This window comes from Saccopteryx leptura, chromosome 1 (genome assembly GCF_036850995.1).
Source record: "Saccopteryx leptura isolate mSacLep1 chromosome 1, mSacLep1_pri_phased_curated, whole genome shotgun sequence".
In the NCBI taxonomy this organism is placed as follows: Eukaryota; Metazoa; Chordata; class Mammalia; order Chiroptera; family Emballonuridae; genus Saccopteryx; species Saccopteryx leptura.
In genome coordinates, this window is record NC_089503.1 from 352332510 (window position 1) to 352357687 (window position 25178).

Here is a 25178-nt window from a genome sequence, read left to right on the forward strand (position 1 = left end):
AGGAGAGAAAAAGGACAAAATGTCCAGAAAAAAATGTATATGTGGGAGGGGAGACAAAGGAGCATGAAGAATAAGTGGAATGTATTTATATTAGTGTGAAGAAAATAAGAGCATTTTACTTATTCATTTAAAGAAAGAAAATCCTGTAAAATCAGTTCAGAGCAGATAGTTCTATATTCAGCCATTAGGAAACTTAAATGAGGCAACTGCTGCTATTTTTTATTTTATTTTAATGAATTGTAGGTATTCTAGAATGAGAGTATAAATTAGGAATTTAACGTTCACAGGAAATGGTATTAAGAAGTTATTATAACAATTTGGCTTCTCAACACAAGTTGCTCCACAATTTAAATGAGAAGAACTTAAGGAAATTCTTGTTTGGAAAACAGTTGTAACATTCAAACAATCCCCCTGTTAGCAATAAGTTATGTGAACTTTGATTAGAAATAAAGAATGAAAACCTTGGCTTAATGCCAAAAGAAGAAAGTATTTTGGTTTCTTTAGACACAATTTTTTTTTTATTGGTACAGAATGAGATCAATGATTCAATTAGAAGACTATAAAAAATGTAATTAAGGACTAAAACACATGGTCCAAATAATAAAAGCTATGGGAGGTAAATAAAGGTAAGGAAATAGCCAGAGCCACCAGGAAAAACTTTATAGAAAAATTAGAACATGAGCTGGTTAGAATTTGAAGACAAAAAATCAAACATTCTTAATACTACCAAGTTATACGTAATTCTCTGATACTTGGTTATAAGGGATTTTAACTTATTTTTTCAACAAATATTTACTGTGCATAACCAATAAGTCTTTGAACAAAGTATTTTAACTCAACGTCTTTTTGTTAGAATATTGTTGAGAAAAATATATTCATTTCCAGCCGGGGCCACTGCCTGTGGAGTTTGCACTTTCTCCCCATGTTCCTGTGGATTTTCTCCAGGCACCCCACTCTCCTCCCACATCCCAAAGACAGGCACCTGAGGGACACTGGCGGCAAGCCTACACGGTCCCAATCTGGGTGAGTTGGGGTGTGTGTGTGCGTACGCCTTGTGAGAGAAAGGTGTCCTGTGCGGGGTGAGAGCCCACTTGCGCCCTGAGCTGCCAGGATGAGATGTGTCACCCAAGATCCTGAACTAGAGTAAGTGTGTTGGAAAATAATTATCTTACTTGTTTTCATTAATCTTTCTTGAATGCATGTATAGCTCACATTTATTTCAATGGCTAATATTAGACGTAATTGGCTCTTTAGAAGTTTAGTGATGCTTTTGGGGTCAGAAATATGCAATAGGAGCTTAACTCCTGTTTATATAAATTAGATTATAATAAAGTTGATTTTGTTAACCATTATTTTTCTTGAAGTTGAAATTTCCAAGAATCTATCAACTACATCAACAGAGGATTTAACTGTACTTATTATATTGCTAAGTGCTATACAAGACCCAAAATTAGTTTTTGTCATTATGTTATCCAAATGATAGGAGAGCCTGGGACTGCAGGTACCATCCACAAAAAAGATATAATGGCTAAGAACATGGACCAACCTGCCTCGGTTCAAAGCCCTATTCGCCATTAACTCAGTTGTCAACATTAGAAAGGTTATCGAACATTGTCTTATCTCAGTATTCTGGTCTGCTCAAGGTTTTCATCCTTGAGCTACTGTCCTCTCTCCTTACATGCTATCGTTGTGGTTTTATTTCTTTCTGAATTTTTACATGTTTTAGATCTTCATCCACAACTCCTGGACATATATAGCTGGAAGTCCCACAGTCACTGAAAGCTCAGCATCTTCAAAGTTAAACTCATTTTATCATCCCCAACATTCCCCTCAACCTGTGGTTCTACTCTTATTCCACTGTTAACTATTCTCAGTTAATGGTCCCATCATCTAGCCAACCACCCAAACTGGGAATTGGGAAGTAGCAAATCTGTCCCTTTTCCTCATCTTCCACATTCACTTAATTATTTGTATGTATAGTCTTTTCTGGATCTGTATTACCAGTGCCTCAGTCTAAGTCTTAATTAGACTTTGGCTAAGTTGGAACAACAGTTTCAAAATAGATCTACCACCTCCAGTTTGTCCCCTTCAGGCCATCACATAAATGCTTGAGTGATCCATCTAAAATGTAAATTCAGTGGCATTATTACCTGCCTAAACCCCACCTACCTCAAAGACTTCCTATCCTTTACAGGCTAAAATCTGGACTTTTAACATAGCAATACAGCTTTCTACTACATTAACTGTATTTTTCTTTCCAATTTTAATAACAACCATCATGCTAAGTGTAATTACACACACACATACATATATATATTTATATATATTTGTATATATAAATATATTTATTTATATATATTTGTATATATAAATATATTTATTTATATATTTGTATATATATATATTTATATATACACACACAGTAATACCTTGATGTAATACTGTTGATCCTGTTTTACATATTAATTTAATGTTTCTGTTTTACAGATTAATTTACAAGTATTAGAAGCAACTTGCTGGCCTGCCTGGTGGTGGTGCAGTGGATAGAGCATCAACCTGGACACTGAGGTCCCCAGTTCAAAGACAGGAGGTTGCCAGCTCGAGCATGGGATCATAGACATGATTCCATAGTCACTGGCTTGAGCCCAAGGTCACCGGCTTGAGCAAGGGGGTCACTGGCTCAGCTCGAGCTCCACACCCTCGTGTCAAGGCACGGATGAGAAGGAATCAATAAACACCTAAAAGTGATGCAACTACAAGTTGATGCTTTTCATCTCTCTCCCTGCTGTCTGTCTCTTCTCTTTCTTTCTCTCTCTCTCTTTCAAAAAAAAAAAAAGTGATGGAACTTGCTCATAGTCATCAAAAAGGTAAAGTTAGTAATTAAATCCAATTCTAATCATATTCCCCAGTGGTATTTCTTTGAAGTCAAGTCTACATCCTTCCCTTTTTTGAACCCTCAGCATCTAGCACATTAACTGGTACACATATGGTTGTTAATTAAATATTAAACTAAATTGACTGTTTAAAAAGGGAGAAATTATAACACAATCATTATAAAAGGTCATCCTGCCACTGGCTGAAGAAGAAATAATGATTTTAGAATTACCTCCTGGGTACTATAAATGGGAATGGCAAACACTATGACTACTTTTGTAAAAATTGTGTCTCTTCATATATACTTAAATTTAAAGATCTTTTAAATTGTAGTACAATATTCATATTATCAAGAGTAACCTTAAGATTCTTTTTATTTTTAAATTGCATCGTATTAAACTGTCTTACTATTCGAGGAGCAAAAATAAAGTAAATGTAAATATTTTTACTAATAAGTTCTCTTCTAAAGGATACAGTGTGTGTATGATGTGTATTTGTATGTCTATGAATATATATACACATAAATAGGATACATAATATACATATAAAATGGAAAAAGTTCAAACTATTTTTAAGTTTAGAAATAGATAACATCAGTAACATTTAGAAAACTCTGTCTTTAGATGAACTGATAAGAAAGGATCAAAGGATCACTTGAAACTCTGAGACCCATCAAAGAATTTCAGTAATTATAACAAAATGCAGTTGTGTGGCCAATCTGTCTCCCAGGTTGCAAACAAATAAAACTACAAATAAAATACTTACAAGTGGTAGAAGAAAAAGAAAATTAAAATGGAAACATTGACAAATCATTAAACATGACTATGAGCTAAGGCTGTTCAACAATTGGGCTTTAAGTAGTTTCACACCACTGAGCTAGGATAAAACATGCTCTCCTGGCATTTTCATCTGCCAAAATAGCCATTTGCAATTAAAAATTAAAACTGGCACCAGGTCTTCAGAAGCAATAATCAAAAGGTTGCTGGCTATCTTCCTTGTTTACAGTGTTTCTTGTATCAAGACTTCATCCCATTTTGAAATATTCTTTTCTTATGTTTCATTTCTTTTAGGTCACTAGAGTCCCAATACAAATATTTTAACACTTTTCGACATTTAAATTATGATCCTCAAATATCATAACATTGTTTAAATTTCTGGAAACAGACAGATTGGATGGGTACATGGAGCGTTTTGTTAGCGGGGTATAAAGCGATATAACTTGTATGCGGCCTTTCCACATTAAAGAAAATCAGTGATTTTTAAGGAATGCAAAAGCAGAAATAAAAAAGCAAACAATTTCTATAAACTTAATTCAGAATAGAAAGTACATGTAAGTGATAAAGTCATTCATCAGGTCTAATCGAGTCCTGACACAGGGAGTGGTCAATAGAATAAACTTCTACCTTCCACCAGGAAACCAGTAGTATCTTTGGGAGATCTGAAGTATCAGTAAGTGAATCAATCCATACACGTGGGGCATCTTCTCTGTGGCAGCTGCTGATGATATCGCAGAGAACACGATGGAGAGAGCCCCTGGCTTTAAGGAATTTGCTAGAGATAGGCAATCATAAACAGATTCTTCCTCCAAGCAGATGAATTATATGTTCTATTTATCTCTTTAGAAAAATCATTTTGGCTATTATGTAGCATAGACCTCCTCAGAAGTTGGAAGTAAAGTTAAACTGACCAATTAGGAGGAGACCCTGAAGTCAGAGATTAAGGAAGAGAAATGATAAAAATATCAGATCACTTCTTATTACAAATACTCCTCTTCTGATAGTATTTAGACAGTTCACAGTGTTTTCTATCATCTTGGCTGGATCACCAACACTACTGTGTTCATTTCACAGATAAAGAGTTAGAGACTCAAAAGGGTGAAATCACTTATTGCAAGTCACACAGCTGATTGGCAGAGAAGTTGGGAATAAAAATAAATTGGTCTCCTACATCTAGCCCCATACCTTTTTCCTCTTAAATGAATTATCGATATTTTCCAAGAAAATAAAAAAGACTTGGTAGTTCCTTCAGCTTTGATTCATTCTGAAATTCCTCTATGAAAAACTTCCAAGGACAATTATTTACTAATTAAGTAAGCATTTACTGAAGATCTACTAGATACAAGGCACCATGCTAGGTGCTTGGGATTCAGAGATAAGTATATTTTTCAGTGTCAGGGCTAACCTTCCTATGGGAGAGACAGACCAAGTAGCACACAATGACAACACAGTGGAGCAAGCACCATAATAATGACATTCCTAGGGTGACATGGAACCCAAGACAAGGGATAAATAAGTCATTCTGGCAGGTGGGGAGGGGTGCCTAAGAGGAAGTGATCCTTCGATTGTGTTTGAAGAAACAGCAGGATCTGGACAGCCGGAGTGCACGCAGTGGGAAGAGTCCATGAGAACAGCATGAGTACAGTCCTGGCAGGGAGGCAGAGATGCTAAGTCTGGGGTTCAGGGTGTGAATTAGGGACGAGGCAGGAATGGGCAGAGGCTATGTCATGAAGGGTCTTGTGAACTGTTTGTTCCAGGAAATCTGGAGTTTAACTTACACTACTGTCTCCATTTTCCCAACTCTTAACATCCTCAATCCATTTACATCACATGTATGACCCCCAGCATTAACTGAAGTTGCTGTAACAAAGGCCAGCAGTGCCCTCCTTCATGACCAATCCGGTGAAATCTTAATGTCTCTTCCAGGCTCTCTACAACACTGAAACTGGAGACTACAACTCCTTCTTTTTTGTTTGTGAAAATAAGGTCTTCTGGCTTTTCGTCAGCCTTTCGGTTGCTCTGTCATGTTTTCCTGCGGACTCTTAGTTTTCCATGTACTGCTTCATGTGCCAGATTTATGTTCTCTGCCATGTCTACATCTTACTCTGCTCATCTGGGCTATCTCACTTAGTCTACCACGCCTCGCTTTAACTATTACAGAATTGCTAGAGGCTTCCAAATATGAATATCTAATCTAGACATCTAGATTAAGCTCTAGATTTGTTAAAACATTTTTTTAGATTTTATTTATTGATTTTTGGAGAGGGGGAAGAAAGAGAGAGAGAGAAAGAGAGGGAGATTGAATAGAGAGGAAAGAAGCAGGAAGCATCTACTTGTAGTAGTTGCTTCCTATATGTGCCTTGACCAGGCAAGCCCAGGGATTTGAACTGGCAACTTCAGCATTCCAAGTTGGTGCTTTATCCACTGTACCACCACAGGTCAGGCAAAGCCCTAGGTTTATAAATGCATTCATTCATTTAAAAACATTTTATTGAATGCTCTTTATTTGCCAAAATGATTCTAGTTGAAAGAGTATGTTTGGTTCACAATTATGTTTTTACCACTTACAATCTCTACCTAAATGTCTTACAAACATCTGAAATTCAACAAGTTCAAGTCTAAACTTACTATATTATCCTGAAAAGGTACCCCTCAGCCTTTGTCCCATATAGCACTGGTTTGGGGCACTTTCATTCTCCATTTAACCCAAGTCACAATCATCCTGCTCACACTACACATCAGACTGGAGCAGACAATCTGCCAGTGCTACTTACTTAACATTTCTCTATTTAAACTCTTCTTGTCTCCACAGTTACTGCTTACGTTCCTTAGGTAATCATCTCTTACCTTTTCAGAACACTATAAAATATAATGGATAGTCAACGGACATTTGTAAATGAGTTTATGGATAAAATAATATAAGAATAAATGGAAAACTTGGACAAACACTGTTATCTTTTTCCAGCCATACTGACACCATTTGCACTCTTCAATCCATTTACTGAGCCAATGAAAGACAGATATTTCCAAACTTTGTATCTGTTTACATCGTTCCTTTGATTATCACCATTCAATGACCACTACTGCTTACAGGATAAAGACCAGATTCCATGGCCTGAATCTGAGGGCATTCAAGTTCAGGTATGTGTGCCTTTTCTCTACTCTGTTTTCTTACAGCTGTCTTCATCCTGAAAAGAATTCACAGTATCTAGAATCACTGTGTTGATTCACAATGCCACAGCCCAAACTGTTTCTCTATTAGGATTGCTTATTTGCCCTTGTTTTTCCCACCTAAAAATTAACTACTCATTTGTCCGAACAGTTAACTGCTTACTCCCTCTTTGAAGCCTATGCTTACCTTTCTGCTTTCACCTCTACTTCCCTGTTTCCTTATGAGACTGTACTTACCTCTATAATAACACAGATAACAATGTTTCATACTGTTCCCACTTGTAGTAATTCCATTGTGTGGTTTTTTCCTCCTTGAAAACCAAGGTCTTTGCCTTATTAACATAGTAGACCCTCACATGTTTGCATATGGATAAATGAATGAATGAATAAATGAGTAGATGATGTAGTGTCATGAAAAGATTTTAATCAAAAGAAAGGCGTGATGAGATTTGAGTTTTAGGGAGAACAGTAAGTTGTTAAAACAGAGCTGGAGGGCTGAAAACAGAAGCTAGATGATTAAATAGGAGAATATTACACACAGTGCAATGGAGAGACATTGAGAAACAGAAAGAGCTAGTGGCAGTTACGAAGGAGAAAAAGGAATAGATTTGAAAAATATTTAGAAAGTGAAAACACAGAATTTAATGATCACTTGAATGGCCATTAGGAGCAAATATGAGAAAAATGAAGGTGTCAAGGATGACTTCCAGGTTCCAGCTTGAGTGACTAAACTATTTCTTCTAGTTTAACATATCTATAAATTCCAGTCCATGGCATTATGCCAGACAAAGATACACTGTACAAAGTGATGAATTAAATGGATCTGCCACACTGTTTCCCATGCTACTTCTCAGAACCATATTTGTTGCATCAAAACAAATTTATATAGAGAGCCCCATCATGTGTTCCCCAACTACCACTATTATTCTAAACTTTTCCTAAAAAGAGGAGGAATTAAAAACAGACAAACAACACCCAAAGAAATATGTCACCTTGTATTAGCATAGCTTGTCTATTAAATGGAACAACTGAAGACAGGACACAGGACAGGAAACATAGCTGTCTGGTAAATCCTAAAGAACAGCAAGGGAATGTGCGCTTTACTCCCCCACTTTATAAAGACAGGAAAGATGTATTTGAAGTAAGTAATCTCTTGCTCTTGCCAGCCATATAATCAGTAAGCTAGAATATATACACTTGATACCATATTTTATACCATTAAAAATGCTATTATAATAACAACTTTTGCATATTGAACAAAAAAAAAATTATTTACCTGAAACAGAACTTCAAACACACTTCTCTTGCTTTTTGGCAGTGAAAACTTGGGCCTACCAAGTAAATCCATCCCTGAAATATCTCAATCACAGTGTACTTGTTCTTGGCAAGAACTTTTTTTTTTTTTTTAATTTTTTTTTATTTATTTATTCATTTTAGAGAGGAGAGAGAAAGGGAGAGAGAGAGACAGAGAGGGAGAGAGAGAGAGACAGAGAGAGAAGGTGGGGAGGAGCTGGAAGCATCAACTCCCATATGTGCCTTGACCAGGCAGGCTCAGGGTTTCGAACCGGCAACCTCAGCATTTCCAGGTCGACGCTTTATCCACTGCGCCACCACAGGTCAGGCGTTGGCAAGAACTTTAATGTGCTACAAAAACTGTTATTAAAGTAAGATTTGGGGATTCCCAGACTGGCAGAAAATTAGTTAGTTACATCCTTCTACAACTAGTTTTTTAAAATATAATTTTCTTTATTATTAACAGTACTGTTAGACTCAGAACTCCAAGTAACTTTCCTTTATTAATTTGATGTGCAAAGTCCAGCTATTCTAAAGCTCACTTAAAATCATTAACAGCAATTGCCAAAAATGGCCTGTCCCATAGGGTCAGCTCTTGTTGGATTATCATAGGAGAAAATACTATTCATTCCCTCTTTGGGTTAATGTGGACCCTAGCACCCATATCTAATTGCTCAAACATTACAGTTTCAGACTGGAGAAATGTATGTATAATACAAAGCTTCACATTAGCACATCATTCTGAAAACTACAAAATTTATTTCACATCTACCACTAAAGACATTGATAGACTGAATAAGCCTAGTGAATAAAGAATTATTCAAATTTGAAACTCTTGCAGAATCATTTGTCAAAATTTAGAAATTCTAAGGCCATAAAAACCCATTAAACATGAACATATTGGGGAAAATGTTGCATTACAAGAAACACTCATTCAGGTTCAAGAGCAGCACACAGGACATCAAATATAGCACCACCAAAATTTGTCTCTAACACTCTCCAAATATACAATACATAATTTACAGGCCATAAATGGCATTATAATATAAATTTGAAGCTACAAATATTTTGAGCACACACCTTTTTAAGAAGTCATTATCTATACAGTATATATTTTGTAGCCAGAATATAGCACAAATTATTATTGTGCTAAATTGCCAGAATATAGCTCTAATCAAAATTGAGCACAGATCATTATTGATAAATATTTTAGATCCTGACAGGTCAAAATAATTTATCAGGCTTGCTCATTAGGTAATAGAATTAATTATATATAAACTCAGAGGGGTTGAATGTGAAACATATCAGCAGTGTTTCTCTATAGCTATCATTTATTTCAGAAACCACATCTAAATCAATGTGAATCTTACATAAGTGAATAATAAAAGTTATACCTTTTGATGTAATAATAATGCAACACAACATTCTCCTTGTGTACATTGTAAGATGGAAAGCTGGCTGGAATATTCTACCTAATGCTACATGTTCACATCAATCTGGGACTGTAAAATTTTCCAGACACCAGAGCCCCACAGATTGTAGACTCCGCCAATTTCCTGACTCTTAACATGGTCAAATTCCAGGTTCACCTAATTTACAAAACAAGCCCCTTCTTCCACGTTATTTCAAAAAGATATTTTGTTGATGCCAGTCCTCAATCCCAGGTGAGAGCTATGTTTGGATGGCATGCCTCATTTCTAAAAAAAATTTAAGTTCATGTGTTCAAAACCGATTTACTAGGAAACAAGGAAGTATCAGTGACCTACCGTAATTTTCTCTACTGGTCTCCTAAAGCTTAGATCTTTATATTTTACTTTATTTTAACATTAAAAAAGGGGTAAAGAAAGAACTAAAAAAAAAGAAGAAGAAGAAAAACAAAAAATAAAGAATTAAAAGGGCGTAATGGCATAAAAACTACTTTATAATGTCCAGATAAACCTAACTCTAACAGGAGACTGAATGAATGGACGTTGTGGGAAAACAGTAGTAAACTTTAAAGCCACTGAAAGGTTTTAAATGCCTAAGGGAAAAATAAACATTTGCTTCCAATCATTTTCTCATTAAGCATTCTCTGCTAGATGGAGAAGGGTTACTTAACACACACACACTTTGACTCAGCGCCACAAATGCCTACTTAACCCACTGTCTGATCCCTGTCCTGGGCGGCACACTTGCACGTCTGCTAGCGCACTTTGGCACGAGCTCCTGAACCCCAGACTCCCCGCTGGCCTCTATCTCTTCTTAGGAGCATCACCTCGCCCGGCCCTGCTCTCCTCTTGTAGACCTTGGCCACCTCTGTGGCAGGAAGGGCTACATGCACTGACAGATTTTCCGTTGGTGGCGGGTGAGGTGGTGGCGAGGCGTGTTTCCGGGCGCGTTTGAAACCGTGCTGCTTTCCCCACCAAGCAGCAGCTTCCCCAGCTCCGCCCCCAAGACTCTCTCCACCCGACGTACCCCGCCATCACCTCCTAACCTCGCCAGTAAACTCTCCCAAGCCTCACACGGGCACAAGTCCTCCCTTTGCATTTCCTAGCTCCCAGGCGCCCCGCTCGGTTGAAGTTTACATATCTCGCAACCTAATCGCTCCCAATTATCCGCGCAGCCTCTGTCCCAAGTCAGCCTGGCTCCCGCCTTGGGTGCCTAAAGCTCCAGGACAGCTTGTTGGGTGTGTTTGGAGAGAAGGTTCAGTCTGTAGAGGTGGGAGAGGTGGAGCTGCGGGAGGTGGAAGACCATACACACACGTGCAAAGAAATAAAAGCCACCACGTGCGCGCGCGAGTGTGTGTGTGTGTGTGCGCGCGAGTGTGTGTGTGTGTGTGCGCGCGTGTGTGCCTGCACGCGCGCGCGCCGGGCCAGGGCGTGGGCACGGAGCGCGTCCCAAGGGGGCAGGCACCCTGGCCCCCCAAGCGGGCGTGGCAGGGGCGCGCGTGGGGCGCGGGTACTCACACGAACGCGTGGTAGATGAACGCCCAGCCGCGGGGTCTCTCCAGCACGTTGTACAGGTAGTTCTGCACCCGCCGGTACTTGACGTTGCGCCGGCAGCTCTGGCTACTGTTGTACGAGAGCGGTTTCCCCAGCAGGCTCATCCGGGCCCCCTGCTTGCCCCGGCGGCTCTCCCTCAGGCCGCCGCCGCCGCCGCCGAGCGCGGCCGCGCGGGTGCCCAGCAGCAGCAGGCCGTCGCCCCTGGCGGCCGCGGAGTTCAGCAGCACCCTGCCATGGCCGGACTCCACATCCTTCATGCCGCTGCCCAGGCGCCCCCCGCCCGCCGCCGCCGCCGCCGCAGCCGCGCCGCTCTTCACCCGGAGCCCGGCGGCGCCGCCCTCCTCTCCTCCCGCGAGGTGGCGGGGCATGGCATCACCACGGGCACCGCGAGGGGGGCGCCAGTGCCTGCGGCGGGGGCAGCGGCCTCATGCGCGCGGGCGGGCTGCAAAGAGGAAACCCGGGGCGGACCCGGGGCCCGCCGACCCTCGACCTCCGAGTCCCTGTCGGGGAAGCAAGCGGCTAGAAAACCGCTGGGGCTTCGGACCTGGGGCGGAGGGGGGTGTGCGGAGGAGGAAGAGGAGTCCCAATTTCTAGCAGCCTTTGGCTTCGAATTCGCAATCCGGACCTGTTTGGGGCGTCACTTTGAGAGGGTTTCTCTGGCTCTCTCTGATTCCCGAGGCTACCACTCCCTCCTTCTGAAATGTCACCGGGGCTGGAAGGGGTAGTGCCGGGCGCTCGAGGCGCGCTCCCACGCGCGCACACCCAGCCCCAGGCACCCCCTTTCTTCCCCCTCTCCACTTTCCACGCCCAGGCTGCGTTGTTCCCCTCCCACGGAGGGGACGGGGCTCGGAAGCCCCTCTTCTAGACGCGCGTTGGGCTTGGTTCTCGCCGGGGCTTTGGAGCTGTCCGGGAGGTGAAGTGTGCCTGGTGCCCAGAGGAGACGCTGCAGATGCAGGTCGCCGCTCTCCCCGTCCCTATGCTGCCGCGCCAGGTCCTGTCATCCTTCAGGGCGTGTGAGTGGGAACGGCCCTGCCCTGCCCTGCAGGTACCAGCCAGTCCCCGAGCGGGTGCGCACAGTGGCGCTCGGGGCAGCGAGTGGCGCAGAGCTCTCGAGCCCAGCTAGTTCAACGTGCAACAACTCCACGAGATACGACGGCGGAGACGGCTAGGCTGGGACCGGGCATCTCCTCGCGGCTCACTCCGGCTTGCAGGCTGTGACTTTCCATCCCAGCATTAGACAGCGAGCCCGCGAGTAACTGGCCGTGTTTCCCGCCCGGCTGTGGAGTAAGGAGAAAGCATAACAACTCCAAAGCGGTCCCTCGCCGGTTAACGGTTTCCCTGGGGGCTCCGCCTGATAGTGGCGCGAAGCATGGGGCAACGAACCCGGTTCCCTCCGTCAAGATATTTCCTTTAAGTCCGAGAGAGTCATGAAACTGCGAAGTTTCGGCAGTGGCGGCGGCAGCCCAGTGTCTAGGAGAAAAACCCTGGAGGGTGGAGAGCCCTGGACACGGGTTTCTCTAAGCCACCCCACCCCTGTATGCTGTAACTTACACGGGGAGAGATGTGTGGCGAGTTAAGACTGGCTGGGTCTCCCACCACCTCTAGGGCAGCCGAGGAGGGAGGCCACAGTGCCACTGACTACGGCCTCTGGCCTTCAGCAACACTGTATTATTATCAAGTATGCTCAGTTAAGCATCACAGTCAGCGTGAGAATATTGAAAGGAAGCCAGGCTCGGGAACTTCTAACAGAACAGCCTTCGCCTTCCCATCCCCGCCCGCCCGTCCCCCTCCCCCCACCCCCATGAAGGAAAATGTCCCCAAGTTAAACCGAAGGAAGAACTAAGCTTCCTCGCACATCTTCGCAAGGCAGTGATTCTGTGTTCCTTATTCGCTCCAGAAGCCTAAAACCTAGGCAAGGTTAAGGCAAAAGCCATTCCAGCGGTCTGCCCCTCGGAGATAGCTCCTCTCCCAACTGTCTTCTGCGCAACACCCATGCCTGCCACAGCCCCTTTCTGCCTCTGGATTAGTTTTATTTAAATGCTATACTTTCACTTTTATTGGTATTGGTATTATTTTCGTGAAGCCCTCTTGCCGGCCCCGGGCCATTGGCAGGACCCTGCTCTTCCCCACACCTTTTCCCCAAGCCGTCCAGGGCAGGCACGAGCTTCAGAGCCGCTCCATGCAGCTGGCAAGGGTGCCACGTGACTGACTGCTCCAACTACCAATACCCAGAGTCACTCTCGCTTTCCCCTGATGCACTTCACACCCACGCACTGTGAGGTGCAAGAGAGACTGCACCGTGCCCTGCTATTCGAGGCAGCTGCGGAGAGCGCCCTGGAGCAAGCTCTGCAATCCTAGGGCAGCCGGAGGGCCAGGGCTGTGGGCTGGGGGGAGTTTGCTGTTACTATATTTAGACTCCCCGTGGAGTTTCTCTGTACAGAAACTTTCAGGGTGAAAGATCTTGAGACTTAAAATGACTCGCGTGCACTATTTAAACTTGAACATCTTGGCTTTTCTGCAGGCAGGAAAGTGAAAACCATTTCCTCTTAACCAAGTGGTTTTTCTTCTTGCAAACTGTCCATCGCCGCTGCCCAAGCCAGGCCGCTTCCATCTCACTGGTGCGGTAGGGCTGGCATGCAGGCAGGAAGTTTCTGGAAGGCAGGACATAGATATTATACCGGAGGAGAGCCAGCTGCCTAATTACCCAGTGAGGCTTTCCCGGGCGTGCAGATATATTAGTGAAACCGAGATGTTGATTAAGCAAATGCCATTAAACTTTTTAAAAATCAGATCTGGTGATGAGTATCGATTTAGAACTGGAAAGGACCTTTGGGATCATCTCTTCCAGAGTCATCTCTAGTTAGAAAGGGAGTCAGTCTAGAGAAGGAGACCCGCCCCAGCATGCACAGGTGGTTAGTATGAGGGTCTGTAGGAGCCCAGCCATCTTGCCTCTCAGTTCACTATGCCTTCTGCCGACTGGTCCACGTCTCCAATAGGGTACGGATGAAAAAGCACATAGCTTTATTTCTGTATCTCTGCCTACTTCCATTCGGAGAGCGGCTAACCATCCTGCCCTTGCATGTTCCGGAAGGGAGGCCGAGTGAGGCTGCACAGGCACTTTAACCAGATTCTTTGTGTGTGCCCTACTTCCTTTACTACCTGCTAATTTCTCTCCAAGGGCGGGAATTAATTGTTGGGGAAACAAAAGTATTTGTGATTAAGTTTTTTATGTCGTGTCTTTGAATACAGATGTTGTTAGGAAACTGCTTTTCATTCTTTTTGCTGAAATATTAAAACCCAAATATCAGAAGACAGGATGGGCATATTTGGCAAAGAGTAAAACAATCTTGTGTGTATTCTGTGCATAAATAATTACATTAGAGTATTATGAAGAAGCATAAAAGTTAAAAGGCAACCACTTTTTTCAAACGCAAATGTTTATTGCCAGTGTAGAGCATGTGAGTTGATTGGCTCTCTCCGTCTTTTGGAGGTGGATTTGCTTTTAACCATTCATTCTCTACATAATGTAGGAAGCCAGCCAGAAATTTGATCATGGACACTTCTATTCTCTGAAGTCTATATAGAGATGGTTTCAATTGAAAAATAGTTACTAAAAATATTTTCTTTCAGTGCTTTTTATTCCATTAGATTTTTATTTTTAAGGTAGTCTAAAATAGTAATATTGAAAAGTCTATACAAGAGCCAAGAGGCAGAGTTGTCCAGGAAAGACTTTTAAGGCAGAATAACTAGACCCTACTGGTTTCAGAAAATTTTGTCCCCTTTCCTTTTTCTCTACGCCTCCCCATCTTGCCATTAGCCCCAGCCTTATCACCTCAACATACCCTCCCACCAAGTCCCATTTATTCACGGCTCTGGTCAACTAGGAACAACGTAAGTGCCACTTTTTAATAATGTAGGTGTACTTTGATCCATTGTGAAATTCCTAGGTCAACCAGAGTGCTAGTGATAAATAGATTTCTCAAACCTGAGAGCAAAAAAAGGAATTTACTGATGAAGAACTAAAAATCCATTGTTGGCTGCTGTTCAATGACTTGCCTGAGGCTCAGCCGTTTGCCTCGTAGGCCCAGAGGTAGGATGGGAGTTTTCTTGCTGCTGAAGAGAAAGCCCTTTAGACTATGACACCATTTCCCTCAGCTTTTATTGCCCTTTTGTAGAGTTATAACCAAAGCAATAAGCATAGCAACTTTAATTGTCTTTTTAAGGTATCTTATTATAATCATTTGTTTATTAAACTTATTTACTTCCTCTTATTATTTAAAACATAGCTGCTCTGGCTGGATAGCTCGATTGGTTAGAGCATCTTCCCAACACACAAAGGTTGTGAATTTGTTCCTTGGTCAGAGAGCATTGACAGAGACAGATTGATGTCTCGATCTGTCTCTCCCTTCCTCTCTAAAATCAATAAATAATAAATTAAAAAAGTAAAATGTATCAGCATTGTGTACCACAGTACCATTTTTAATGACTCAAGAATTCTTTTTTTATTTTATTTTATTTATTTATTTTTATTATTATTTTTTTTTGTATTTTTCTGAAGCTGGAAACGGGGAGAGACAGACTCCCGCATGCGCCCGACCGGGATCCACCCGGCACGCCCACCAGGGGCGATGCTCTGCCCACCAGGGAGTGATGCTCTGCCCCTCCGGGGCGTCGCTCTGTCGCGACCAGAGCCACTCTAAGCGCCGCCTGGAGCAGAGGCCAAGGAGCCATCCCCAGCGCCCAGGCCATCTTCGCTCCAATGGAGCCTCGGCTGCGGGAGGGGAAGAGAGAGACAGAGAGGAAGGAGAGGGGGAGGGATGGAGAAGCAGATGGGTGCTTCTCCTGTGTGCCCTGGCCGGGAATCAAACCCGGGACTTCTGCACGCCAGGCCGACGCTCTACCACTGAGCCAACCGGCCAGGGCTCAAGAATTCTTATTTGTAAAAGATATGATGTTAAGTTTCTCAAGATGTTCCTCTAACAAGCAGAAATTAATCAGAGAACCCAGGGCAGCTTCTGAGATCATTTGAGCCTGACCAGACCACAGGCAGGTTCTAACACATCAGGGATCGTAGCTCAGCCCCACACAGTTTAAAAGCGTGGCCTTTTCAGAATAGCTTTTGCCCCAGTAATGCAGAAAGGGTGTAGGTGTGAGTATACATAGATGTGAAGAGAGACTGGTAGGAGAGCAAACAAATAGTACGGAAAGGCCCAAATGGTCTTACTATTTTTATTCCAAGAACTATCAAAATTGATTTTTATAAGAATTAATAATATTCTTATTATCATTGTCAAAGCAAAATAATAGCTAATTTTAGCATATGTTACTATGTTTTAGGACTGTGATTTATAAGAATTATTTCCCTTGGTTCTGACAGTAGCCGCATAAATAGATACTGTATTCATATTCAATTTACAGAAGAAGAAACTGAGCTGTGAACAAGTTAACAAAGTTTCCAACTAAGACTTACTTGAGTCAGGACTCAAACTCAAGTTATTTAGTGCAAAAAAACCCCCAAAACCCACAAAAACAAACAAAAATATTTTAACTACTAAATTATATTAACTTTTGAAATAAAAAAACTTGCCTATTATTGCGTGTTAGAAATCTTGATAGTTTCTCTTCCTGAAAGAGAAGTATTGGAAAGATTTTATTGTTTTATTTTAAATACAGAAATAGCCTCAATATTTCTTTTTATTTTTCCTGCAGCAATACTACAAATCTTGTAGTATCCATTTATTGACATTACATTTTGATTTTCTTCCTAACACTATCTTCAGTTTTATTTATAAAACCCTGTTTATTGTATTTGGCTGTACCCGATATAGCACTTTTCCCGACATGTTAGTGTAACAGCACTGCTCTCCTTATTTCAGCCATCTACTCAAACACGTCTATCTGGAATGGAAGTACTTTGAATGCAGTTATTTGATATTTTTATGGTCCATATATTTAAAAACTGTGAGCAGAGGTCGATATGGAAAGAAAACAACTCCTTTCAGCTAGTGTCCTGGAAAATTCTGTTATAATTCTGTGCCCTCTAGTGGTACTGACATTTTACCTTTCTCCCCCCCCCCCCCCAAAGGAATTAAGGAAGCATCTTTTATGAATCTCTTCAACAGCAATCATTAATCATCAGGTGCTTTGCTAGCTGGAGTGGGTGTAGAGATGAAAAAAAAAGTTCTAATTTTTATCACGTTCATAGACTAGTAAGGGGATAGATAAATGGGCAAGTAATTATAATGTGACAAGTTCACAGAGGTTCACACAGGACGCATGGGAAGCCATAGAAGTTTTCCTGAAGACTGCAATAACTGAGCTAAGTCTTGAGAAATAACTAGACTTCGGTGAAAACCTGAGGGAGGATATTCAAAGAGAAAACATTTGAGAAAATGTGAAGCCTTGAGAGGTGATCATTCTTTGAGAATGATGAGTAGTTGGATTCTACGTGAGCCCAGGGAGCTTTTGGAGGTGGGACTAGAAGGAGGAGGGAGGAGAAGTAAGTCTAGGGCTCCCTGGTTAAGGGTCTCAGCAAGGACTTTGGATTTTATCATCAATTGAGTAGGGAGACATTGAAGAATATTAAGAAAGATATTACATGTTTCTACTTCCATTTTCAGAAAAGCACTTGATATTAGTTCAGTTTAATAATTAAAAAAAGGGGAGGGGACTGGTTGATTGGTTTGTTGGTAGAATGTCGGCCCGGGGTATGGACATCTCGGGTTTGATTCTGGTCAGGGCACACAGGAGAGGCGCCCATCTGCTTCTCCCCCCTACCCCCTCTCTGTTCTCTCTCTCTCTTTCTCTCTCTCGCTCTCTCCTCCTACTGAAGCCTTGCATTAGTCTGAGCAAGTTGGCCCCGGGCACTGAGGATAGACAGCTCCATGGCCTTGCCTCAGGCACTGGAATAGCTCGGTTGCTGAGCAATGGAACCATGGCCCCAAATGCGCAGTGTTCCTGTGGTAGGGGACTCACTGGGTAGATCCAGATTGGGGCACATGCGGGAGTCTGTCACTCTGCATCCCTGCTTCTCACTTAAAAAATTAAAATAATAATAATAATAATAATAATTTAAAAAGTATGAATTGAGCACCTGTGTGTGGAACACACTACTCCAAGCTGGGGATTCAAAGATGAAGTATCTTTGTTGGACATTAAGTGAGAGCTACCAATCCACAAACAGATGTTAAGCCCAATCTTTAGTTTTCAAATACAAGTATCTGGGTGAACTGTGCTATCATTCACTAAACTGGGAATGACCATCTGGAGAGGCCACCTGGGGAAGGGGAGGATGTTGAGTTCTATTTTAATTTGAGTTTGGCATGCCTGTTAGCCTGGTGGAAATGTCCATTGGATATATGGATTTGCAACTCAAGGGGGAGCTAGGAATCAAAATTTGAGAATCAAATTCATGGAATGGGAGAAAGAAAAAAAGGGAAGGAGGTTGAGACAGTGAGAGCTGAGTAACGACTCAGGGCCATTGCCACAGGAGCTGAAAAAGAAGCTTCACACAGGCAATGCTGGAAAGAGATCAAATGAGAAGACTTTTTGATTTGGCAGCAGAGGCCATATAAATAAGTTATTGTTTCTGTGTTTTGTTTTCTTGCAGACTTATAGAAATAGAAATCAGGTGAGGGAGTGGGGATAATGATTCTGAAGGGTAGGAGAGAGAAAGCAGCAAGTAGAGGATTTGGGTATGAGGAGGGTTCTAAACAGAACACAACATGGACTCAGGAGAGACCCCAGTGGCTGCTCCAGCTCCCCTTGCAGGCCCTGTGGCTGAGCAGGCGTTGGGACATCTGAGCACAACATTGACTCAGGAGAGACCCCAGTGGCTGCTCCAGCTCCCCTTGCAGGCCCTGTGGCTGAGCAGGCGTTGGGACATCTGAGCACAACATTGACTCAGGAGAGACCCCAGTGGCTGCTCCCCTTGCAGGCTCTGTGGCTGAGCAGGCGTTGGGACATCTGAGCACAACATTGACTCAGGAGAGACCCCAGTGGCTGCTCCCCTTGCAGGCTCTGTGGCTGAGCAGGCGTTGGGACATCTGAGCTGCAATTTCCACTGATAATATTTCACTGTCAGTTGTGAAGTCTGAAACAGCGTGGACAACTTTTACTAATTTTACTCAGTGCTTTTATAGTATTTTAAATAAAACCGATCATTTTTATATCTGGAATTTCCAAAAGAGGTCAATTTAATAAATATGCACTTCTCGTGTTTAGTTCTTCCTAGAAGGAAGGAAGAGACATGGTGGGTAAACAGTGCATTTTTGTTTGATTTGATTTATAATAAAGGCTGAGGTACTTACCATATCATCCAGGAAAAAGAAAAGAGTTCATTTGTCTGGGAGGCAAGTGTCCTGAAAAACAGACAGAAGGAAAGCAGGATTGCAAGCAAATTGGGTTTTTATTTTTTAATTTTTTGCTACTATGAGGTAAAATTTTGATAAGGTCAATAAAATAGAAGGAGTATTACTTGGCAAGTTTTCAAAGGTTTTGTTGGTTTTGTTTGTTATTTTCTATGTGAGACTGCAGCATACTGAGGAATAGAGGGACAAGGTTGAAATCGATTTAAGAAAGAAGATATTTTTTTATGTGAACAGGAAAATTCAAAATGAAGAAGAAACTGGGGGCCACCAGACCAAATATGGTTTTGGGTGATGAGAAATGAAAGTGGAACAATAAATACCAATAGATTGCTTTTACATTGCTCAGGATTTGGAGTCAGAAAAACATCATCTGTGGGATCCTGGCTCCTGGCTGAATTGGTGAATTTTCCTAAGTCTTCATTTTTTTCATGTTTAAAGTAGGGATGATAATATTCTTATCACAGGGCTTTTGTGAGGATTAGATAAAATATTTCATGCAAAAGCCTTAACATAGCTCTGACACACAGTGCTCACTGCTACTGATAATATTCATGCATATCAAGATTTCCCTTGGGTTCAGTTTGTGATTTAGCTTGCAATTTGGAAATGATAGCTGACTAATTTTCTGAAGCATTAACTTCTGTACTTGTTAACATTTAACTGAAATTTAGCAGACCCATAAAAATTATAGAAATATGAACTTGTAAAAAAATATAGTTTTTATGAATAAACCTTGAGATAATCCAGAAGTGAAACTTTAAATTTTGCAGATGATAACTTTCAGGTGAAGTTTATGAAGTTTAAAAGCAAATAAAAGCAACCATATCTGAAATATATTAAGTCATATATTCATTTATTAATTAATAATATTTTATTAAAGGCTACTATATACAAGTAAACAAGGTAAACCTAAAGATATATAACTTTGAATATCATTATACTTCTAACAGCAATATTCAAATGGTAATAGGTGTTTAATTCTTTCACTCTAAAATATATGCAGTATTTTAGATGCCTGGTGATATGTTGAATTCATCACTCTAGAATATCTTTGAATGTATAATTCTGTAGGGTTTTTTTGGATGACAGAGGTTTGAGAATTTGGTGAAAGCCTTAGAAAATGTCTTAAAACCATACCTATAATTTGGCATACAATTTCTAGGGTTCACAGACACTCTGAAGCAATTCATAAAACCTGGAGTTTATGGATCTCAGATTATGAGTTCTTGGAATGTACACCTAAAGGAGTGAATTTTATAAGGAATCTCCAGAGGCTACATTCAGGATGCCTTGTATTGGACATATGAGAATATTTGTAGTAGTAGGAAGTTCCTTGACCTCCTAGGAATAGCCCGTGCTATTGCTTGAGCAGCAGTTAGCTGTACCCTAATGCTGTTTACATATGCGTCATTTGGATACTCCCAAATTAGGGAAATTTCTAGTGACCATAAGCCCTTGAATTGGCAGAATTGAGATTTTGGATCTCTGTGATGGCCCTTTCTGTTAGAAGGGTCTAAATAAATTCTTGAACTCTCATTCATTTCATCATATGGTATGCCATAGCAGCACATTTTCTCAGAATAATGATATATCTATTCCAAATTAATTTTTCAGAATTTGGATATTTTAAATATAAAACTATGATTGTATGTGTGTATGTGCAAGTGTATAGCTTAGTGCATGTATACATAAACAGATATAAATCTGTATTAATATAGCTGCAATTCAATGCTTTGAAATGTTGCCCACCAACATACAAACCACTGAGAATCATCTATACATGCAATAAAAGGGAAGATTATGGCCCACTCAAGGCTTCAATTCAGGTAAATGAATCACAATCATTTTGATGCTTAAGTTCCTTTCACTGTTGTCTAATAACCTGGCATGAGAAATTCTCAGCTTTGTTATTATCAGTTACCTTCAGGAATTAAAGACTTAACTTTGTGTCTGAGAATGGTTCCTGGAGTACCATTACTGGTTTACCAACTACCAAACTGTCAGCTGCCAACCTGATCACCCGCTTGAACCTCTGGTGTCATCTTGGTTGCTGTATTCTAGGGCACTGTGTTATATGTATTGGATAACTTCCAACTGCATGGTTCTACAGCATGAACCTTCAATGAAGGAATTGCTGCCTAGAAGACAATTTCTTACCCACACCTGAAATTTGTGCTGTTTTTCACAGTCTTTGCCTGGGTTCTTAAGTGAACTCGGCCCTGTTCAGTTGTACAGCGGTTAGCTGGGTCATGTCTAATCTTTTTTTTATTTTATTTTTTTTAATAATTTTATTTTTTTAATGGGGTGACATCAATAAATCAGGATACATATATTCAAAAATAACAAGTCCAGGTTACCTTGTCTTTTAATTATGTTGCATACCCACCACCCAAAGTCAGATTGTCCTCTGTCACCTTCTATCTTGTTTTCTTTGTGCCCCTCCCCACCCTCTTTCCCTCTCCCATTCCCCCCCCCCCCCCCCCCGTAACCACCACACTCTTATCAATGTATCTTAGTTTCACTTTTATGTCCCACCTACGTATGGAATAATGCAGTTTCTGGTTTTTTCTGATTTACTTATTTCACTCCTTATAATGTTATCAAGATCCCACCATTTTGCTGTAAATGTTCCGATGTCATCATTTCTTATGGCTGAGTAGTATTCCATAGTGTATATGTGCCACATCTTCTTTATCCAGTCATCTATTGATGGGCTTTTTGGTTTCCATGTCCTGGCCACTGTGAACAATGCTGCAATAAACATGGGGATGCATGTGTCTTTACGTATCAATGTTTCTGAGTTTTTGGGATATATACCCAGTAGAGGGATTGCTGGGTCATAAGGTAGTTCTATTTTCAGTTTTTTGAGGAACCACCATACTTTCTTCCATAATGGTTGTACTACTTTACATTCCCACCAACAGTGTATGAGGGTTCCTTTTTCTCCACAGCCTCTCCAACATTTGCTATTACCTGACTTGCTAATGACAGCTAATCGAACAGGTGTGAGGTGGTATCTCATTGCCGTTTTGATTTGCATTTCTCTAATAGCTAAAGAAGATGAGCATCTTTTCATATATCTGTTGGCCATTTGTATTTCTTCCTGGGAGAAGTGTCTATTCATATCCTCTTCCCATTTTTTTATTGGATTGTTTGTTTGTTTGTTGTTGAGTTTTATGAGTTCTTTGTATATTTTGGATATTAGGCCCTTATCTGAGCTGTTGTTTGAAAATATCATTTCCCATTTAGTTGGCTTTCTGTTTATTTTGTTATCAGTTTCTCTTGCTGAGCAAAAACTTCTTAGTCTGATGTAGTCCCATTCATTAATTTTTGCCTTCACTTCTCTTGCCTGTGGAGTCAAATTCATAAAATGCTCTTTAAAACCCAGGTCCATGAGTTGAGTACCTATGTCTTCTTCTATGTACTTAATTGTTTCAGGTCTTATGTTTAGATATTTGATCCATTTTGAGTTAATTTTTGTACAGGGGGAGAGACTGTAGTCTACTTTCATTCTTTTGCATGTGGCTTTCCAGTTTTCCCAGCACCATTTATTGAAGAGGCTTTCTTTTCTCCATTGTGTGTTGTTGGCCCCTTTATCAAAAATTATTTGACTATATATATGTGGTTTTATTTCTGGACTTTCTATTCTGTTCCATTGGTCTGAGTGTCTATTTTTCTGCCAATACCATGCTGTTTTGATTGTCGTGGCCCTATAATATAGTTTGAAGTCAGGTATTGTAATGCCCCCAGCTTCATTCTTTTTCTTTAGGATTGCTTTGGCTATTTGGGGTTTTTTATAGTTCCATATAAATCTGATGATTTTTTGCTCTATTTCTTTAAAAAAGTCATTGGAAGTTTAATGGGAATTGCATTAAATTTGTATATTGCTTTGGGTAATATAGCCATCTTGATTATATTTATTCTTCCTAGCCAAGAACAAGGTATATTTTTCCATCTCATTATATCTTTTTCGATTTCCCTTAACAATGGTTTATAGTTTTCATTATATAAGTCCTTTACATTCTTTGTTATGTTTATTCCTAAGTATTTTATTTTTTTTTTGTTGCAATCGTGAAGGGGATTATTCTTTTGAGTTCCTTCTCAGTTGTTTCATTGTTGGCATATAGAAAGGCTATTGACTTCTGTATGTTAATTTTGTATCCTGCGACCTTACTGTATTGGCTTATTGTTTCTAGTAGTCTTTTAGTGGATTCTTTGGGGTTTTCGATGTATACGATCATATCGTCTGCAAAAAGTGATACTTTTACTTCTTCTTTTCCGATATGGATGCCTTTTATTTCTTTGTCTTGTCTGATTGCTCTGGCTAGAACCTCTAGTACAACATTAAATAAGAGTGGAGAGAGTGGACAACCCTGTCTTGTTCCTGATTTAAGGGGGAAAGCCTTCAGTTTAGTGCCATTTAATATGATGTTAGCTGATGGTTTATCATATATGGCCTTTATCATGTTGAGATATTTTCCTTCTATACCCATTTTGTTGAGAGTCTTAAACATAAAATTGTGTTGTATTTTATCGAAAGCCTTTTCTGCGTCTATTGATAAGATCATGTGGTTTTTGTTCTTTGTTTTGTTGATATGGTGTATTACGTTAACCGTTTTACATATGTTGAACCATCCTTGAGATTCTGGAATGAATCCCACTTGATCATGATGTATTATTTTTTTAATATGTTGTTGTATTCGATTTGCTAGTATTTTGTTTAGTATTTTAGCATCTGTATTCATTAGAGATATTGGTCTGTAGTTTTCTTTTTTTTGTGCCATCCTTGCCTGGTTTTGGTATAAGGGTTATGTTGGCCTCATAAAATGTGTTTGGAAGTATTGCTTCTTCTTCAATTTTTTGGAAGACTTTGAGTAGAATAGGAACCAAGTCTTCTTTGAATGTTTGATAAAATTCGCTGGTATAGCCGTCAGGGCCTGGACTTTCATTTTTGGGGAGGTTTTTAATGGTTTTTTCTATTTCTTCTCTACTGATAGGTCTGTTTAGGCTTTCTGCTTCTTCTTGACTCAGTCTAGGAAGGTTGTATTGTTCTAGGAATTTATCCATTTCTTCTAGGTTGTTGAATTTAGTGGCATAAAGTTTTTCATAGTATTCTACAATAATTCTTTGTATATCTACAGTGTCCGTGGTGATTTCTCCTCTTTCATTTTGGATTTTGTTTATATGAGTTCTTTCTCTTTTTTCCATGGTAAGTCTTGCCAAGGGTTTGTCAATTTTGCTGATCTTTTCAAAGAACCAGCTCCTTGTTCTATCAATTTTTTCTATAGTTTTTCTGTTCTCTAATTCATTTATTTCTGCTCTGATTTTTATTATCTCCTTTCTTCGGCTGGTTTTGGGTTGTCTTTGTTCTTCTTTTTCTAGTTCCTTAAGGTGGGAAGTTAAGTGGTTCACTTGGGCTCTCTCTTGTTTGTTCATATATGCCTGAAGTGATATGAACTTCCCTCTTATCACTGCTTTTGCTGCATCCCATAGATTCTGATATGTCGTATTGTCATTTTCATTAGTCTGTATATATCTTTTGATCTCTGCACTTATTTCTTCTTTGACCCATTCATTTTTTAAAAGTATGTTGTTTAGTTTCCACATTTTTGTGGGATTTTTTTCCTCTTTTTTGCAGTTGAATTCTAGTTTCAAGGCTTTATGATCAGAAAATATGCTTGGTACAACTTCAGTTTTTCTGAATTTGCTGATGT

At 40.5% G+C, this 25178-nt stretch overlaps 1 protein-coding gene across 3 annotated transcripts in view; it reads right to left on the reverse strand.

Moving 5' to 3' along the window:
* The window catches only part of KCNQ5 (potassium voltage-gated channel subfamily Q member 5), a 592119-nt gene extending 579922 nt beyond the window's left edge, over positions 1 to 12197 (reverse strand). For 2 of the 3 annotated variants that reach the window (XM_066359022.1, XM_066359021.1), the window contains exon 1: positions 11060 to 12196. In XM_066359022.1, the coding sequence (XP_066215119.1) occupies positions 11060 to 11463 (404 nt within the window). In that variant the 5' untranslated portion in view covers positions 11464 to 12196. Of the gene's footprint in view, positions 1 to 11059 lie in introns of all 3 variants that reach the window. The other variant, XM_066359020.1, reaches the window with a different exon arrangement.
* Positions 12198 to 25178: the final 12981 nt, after the last annotated feature.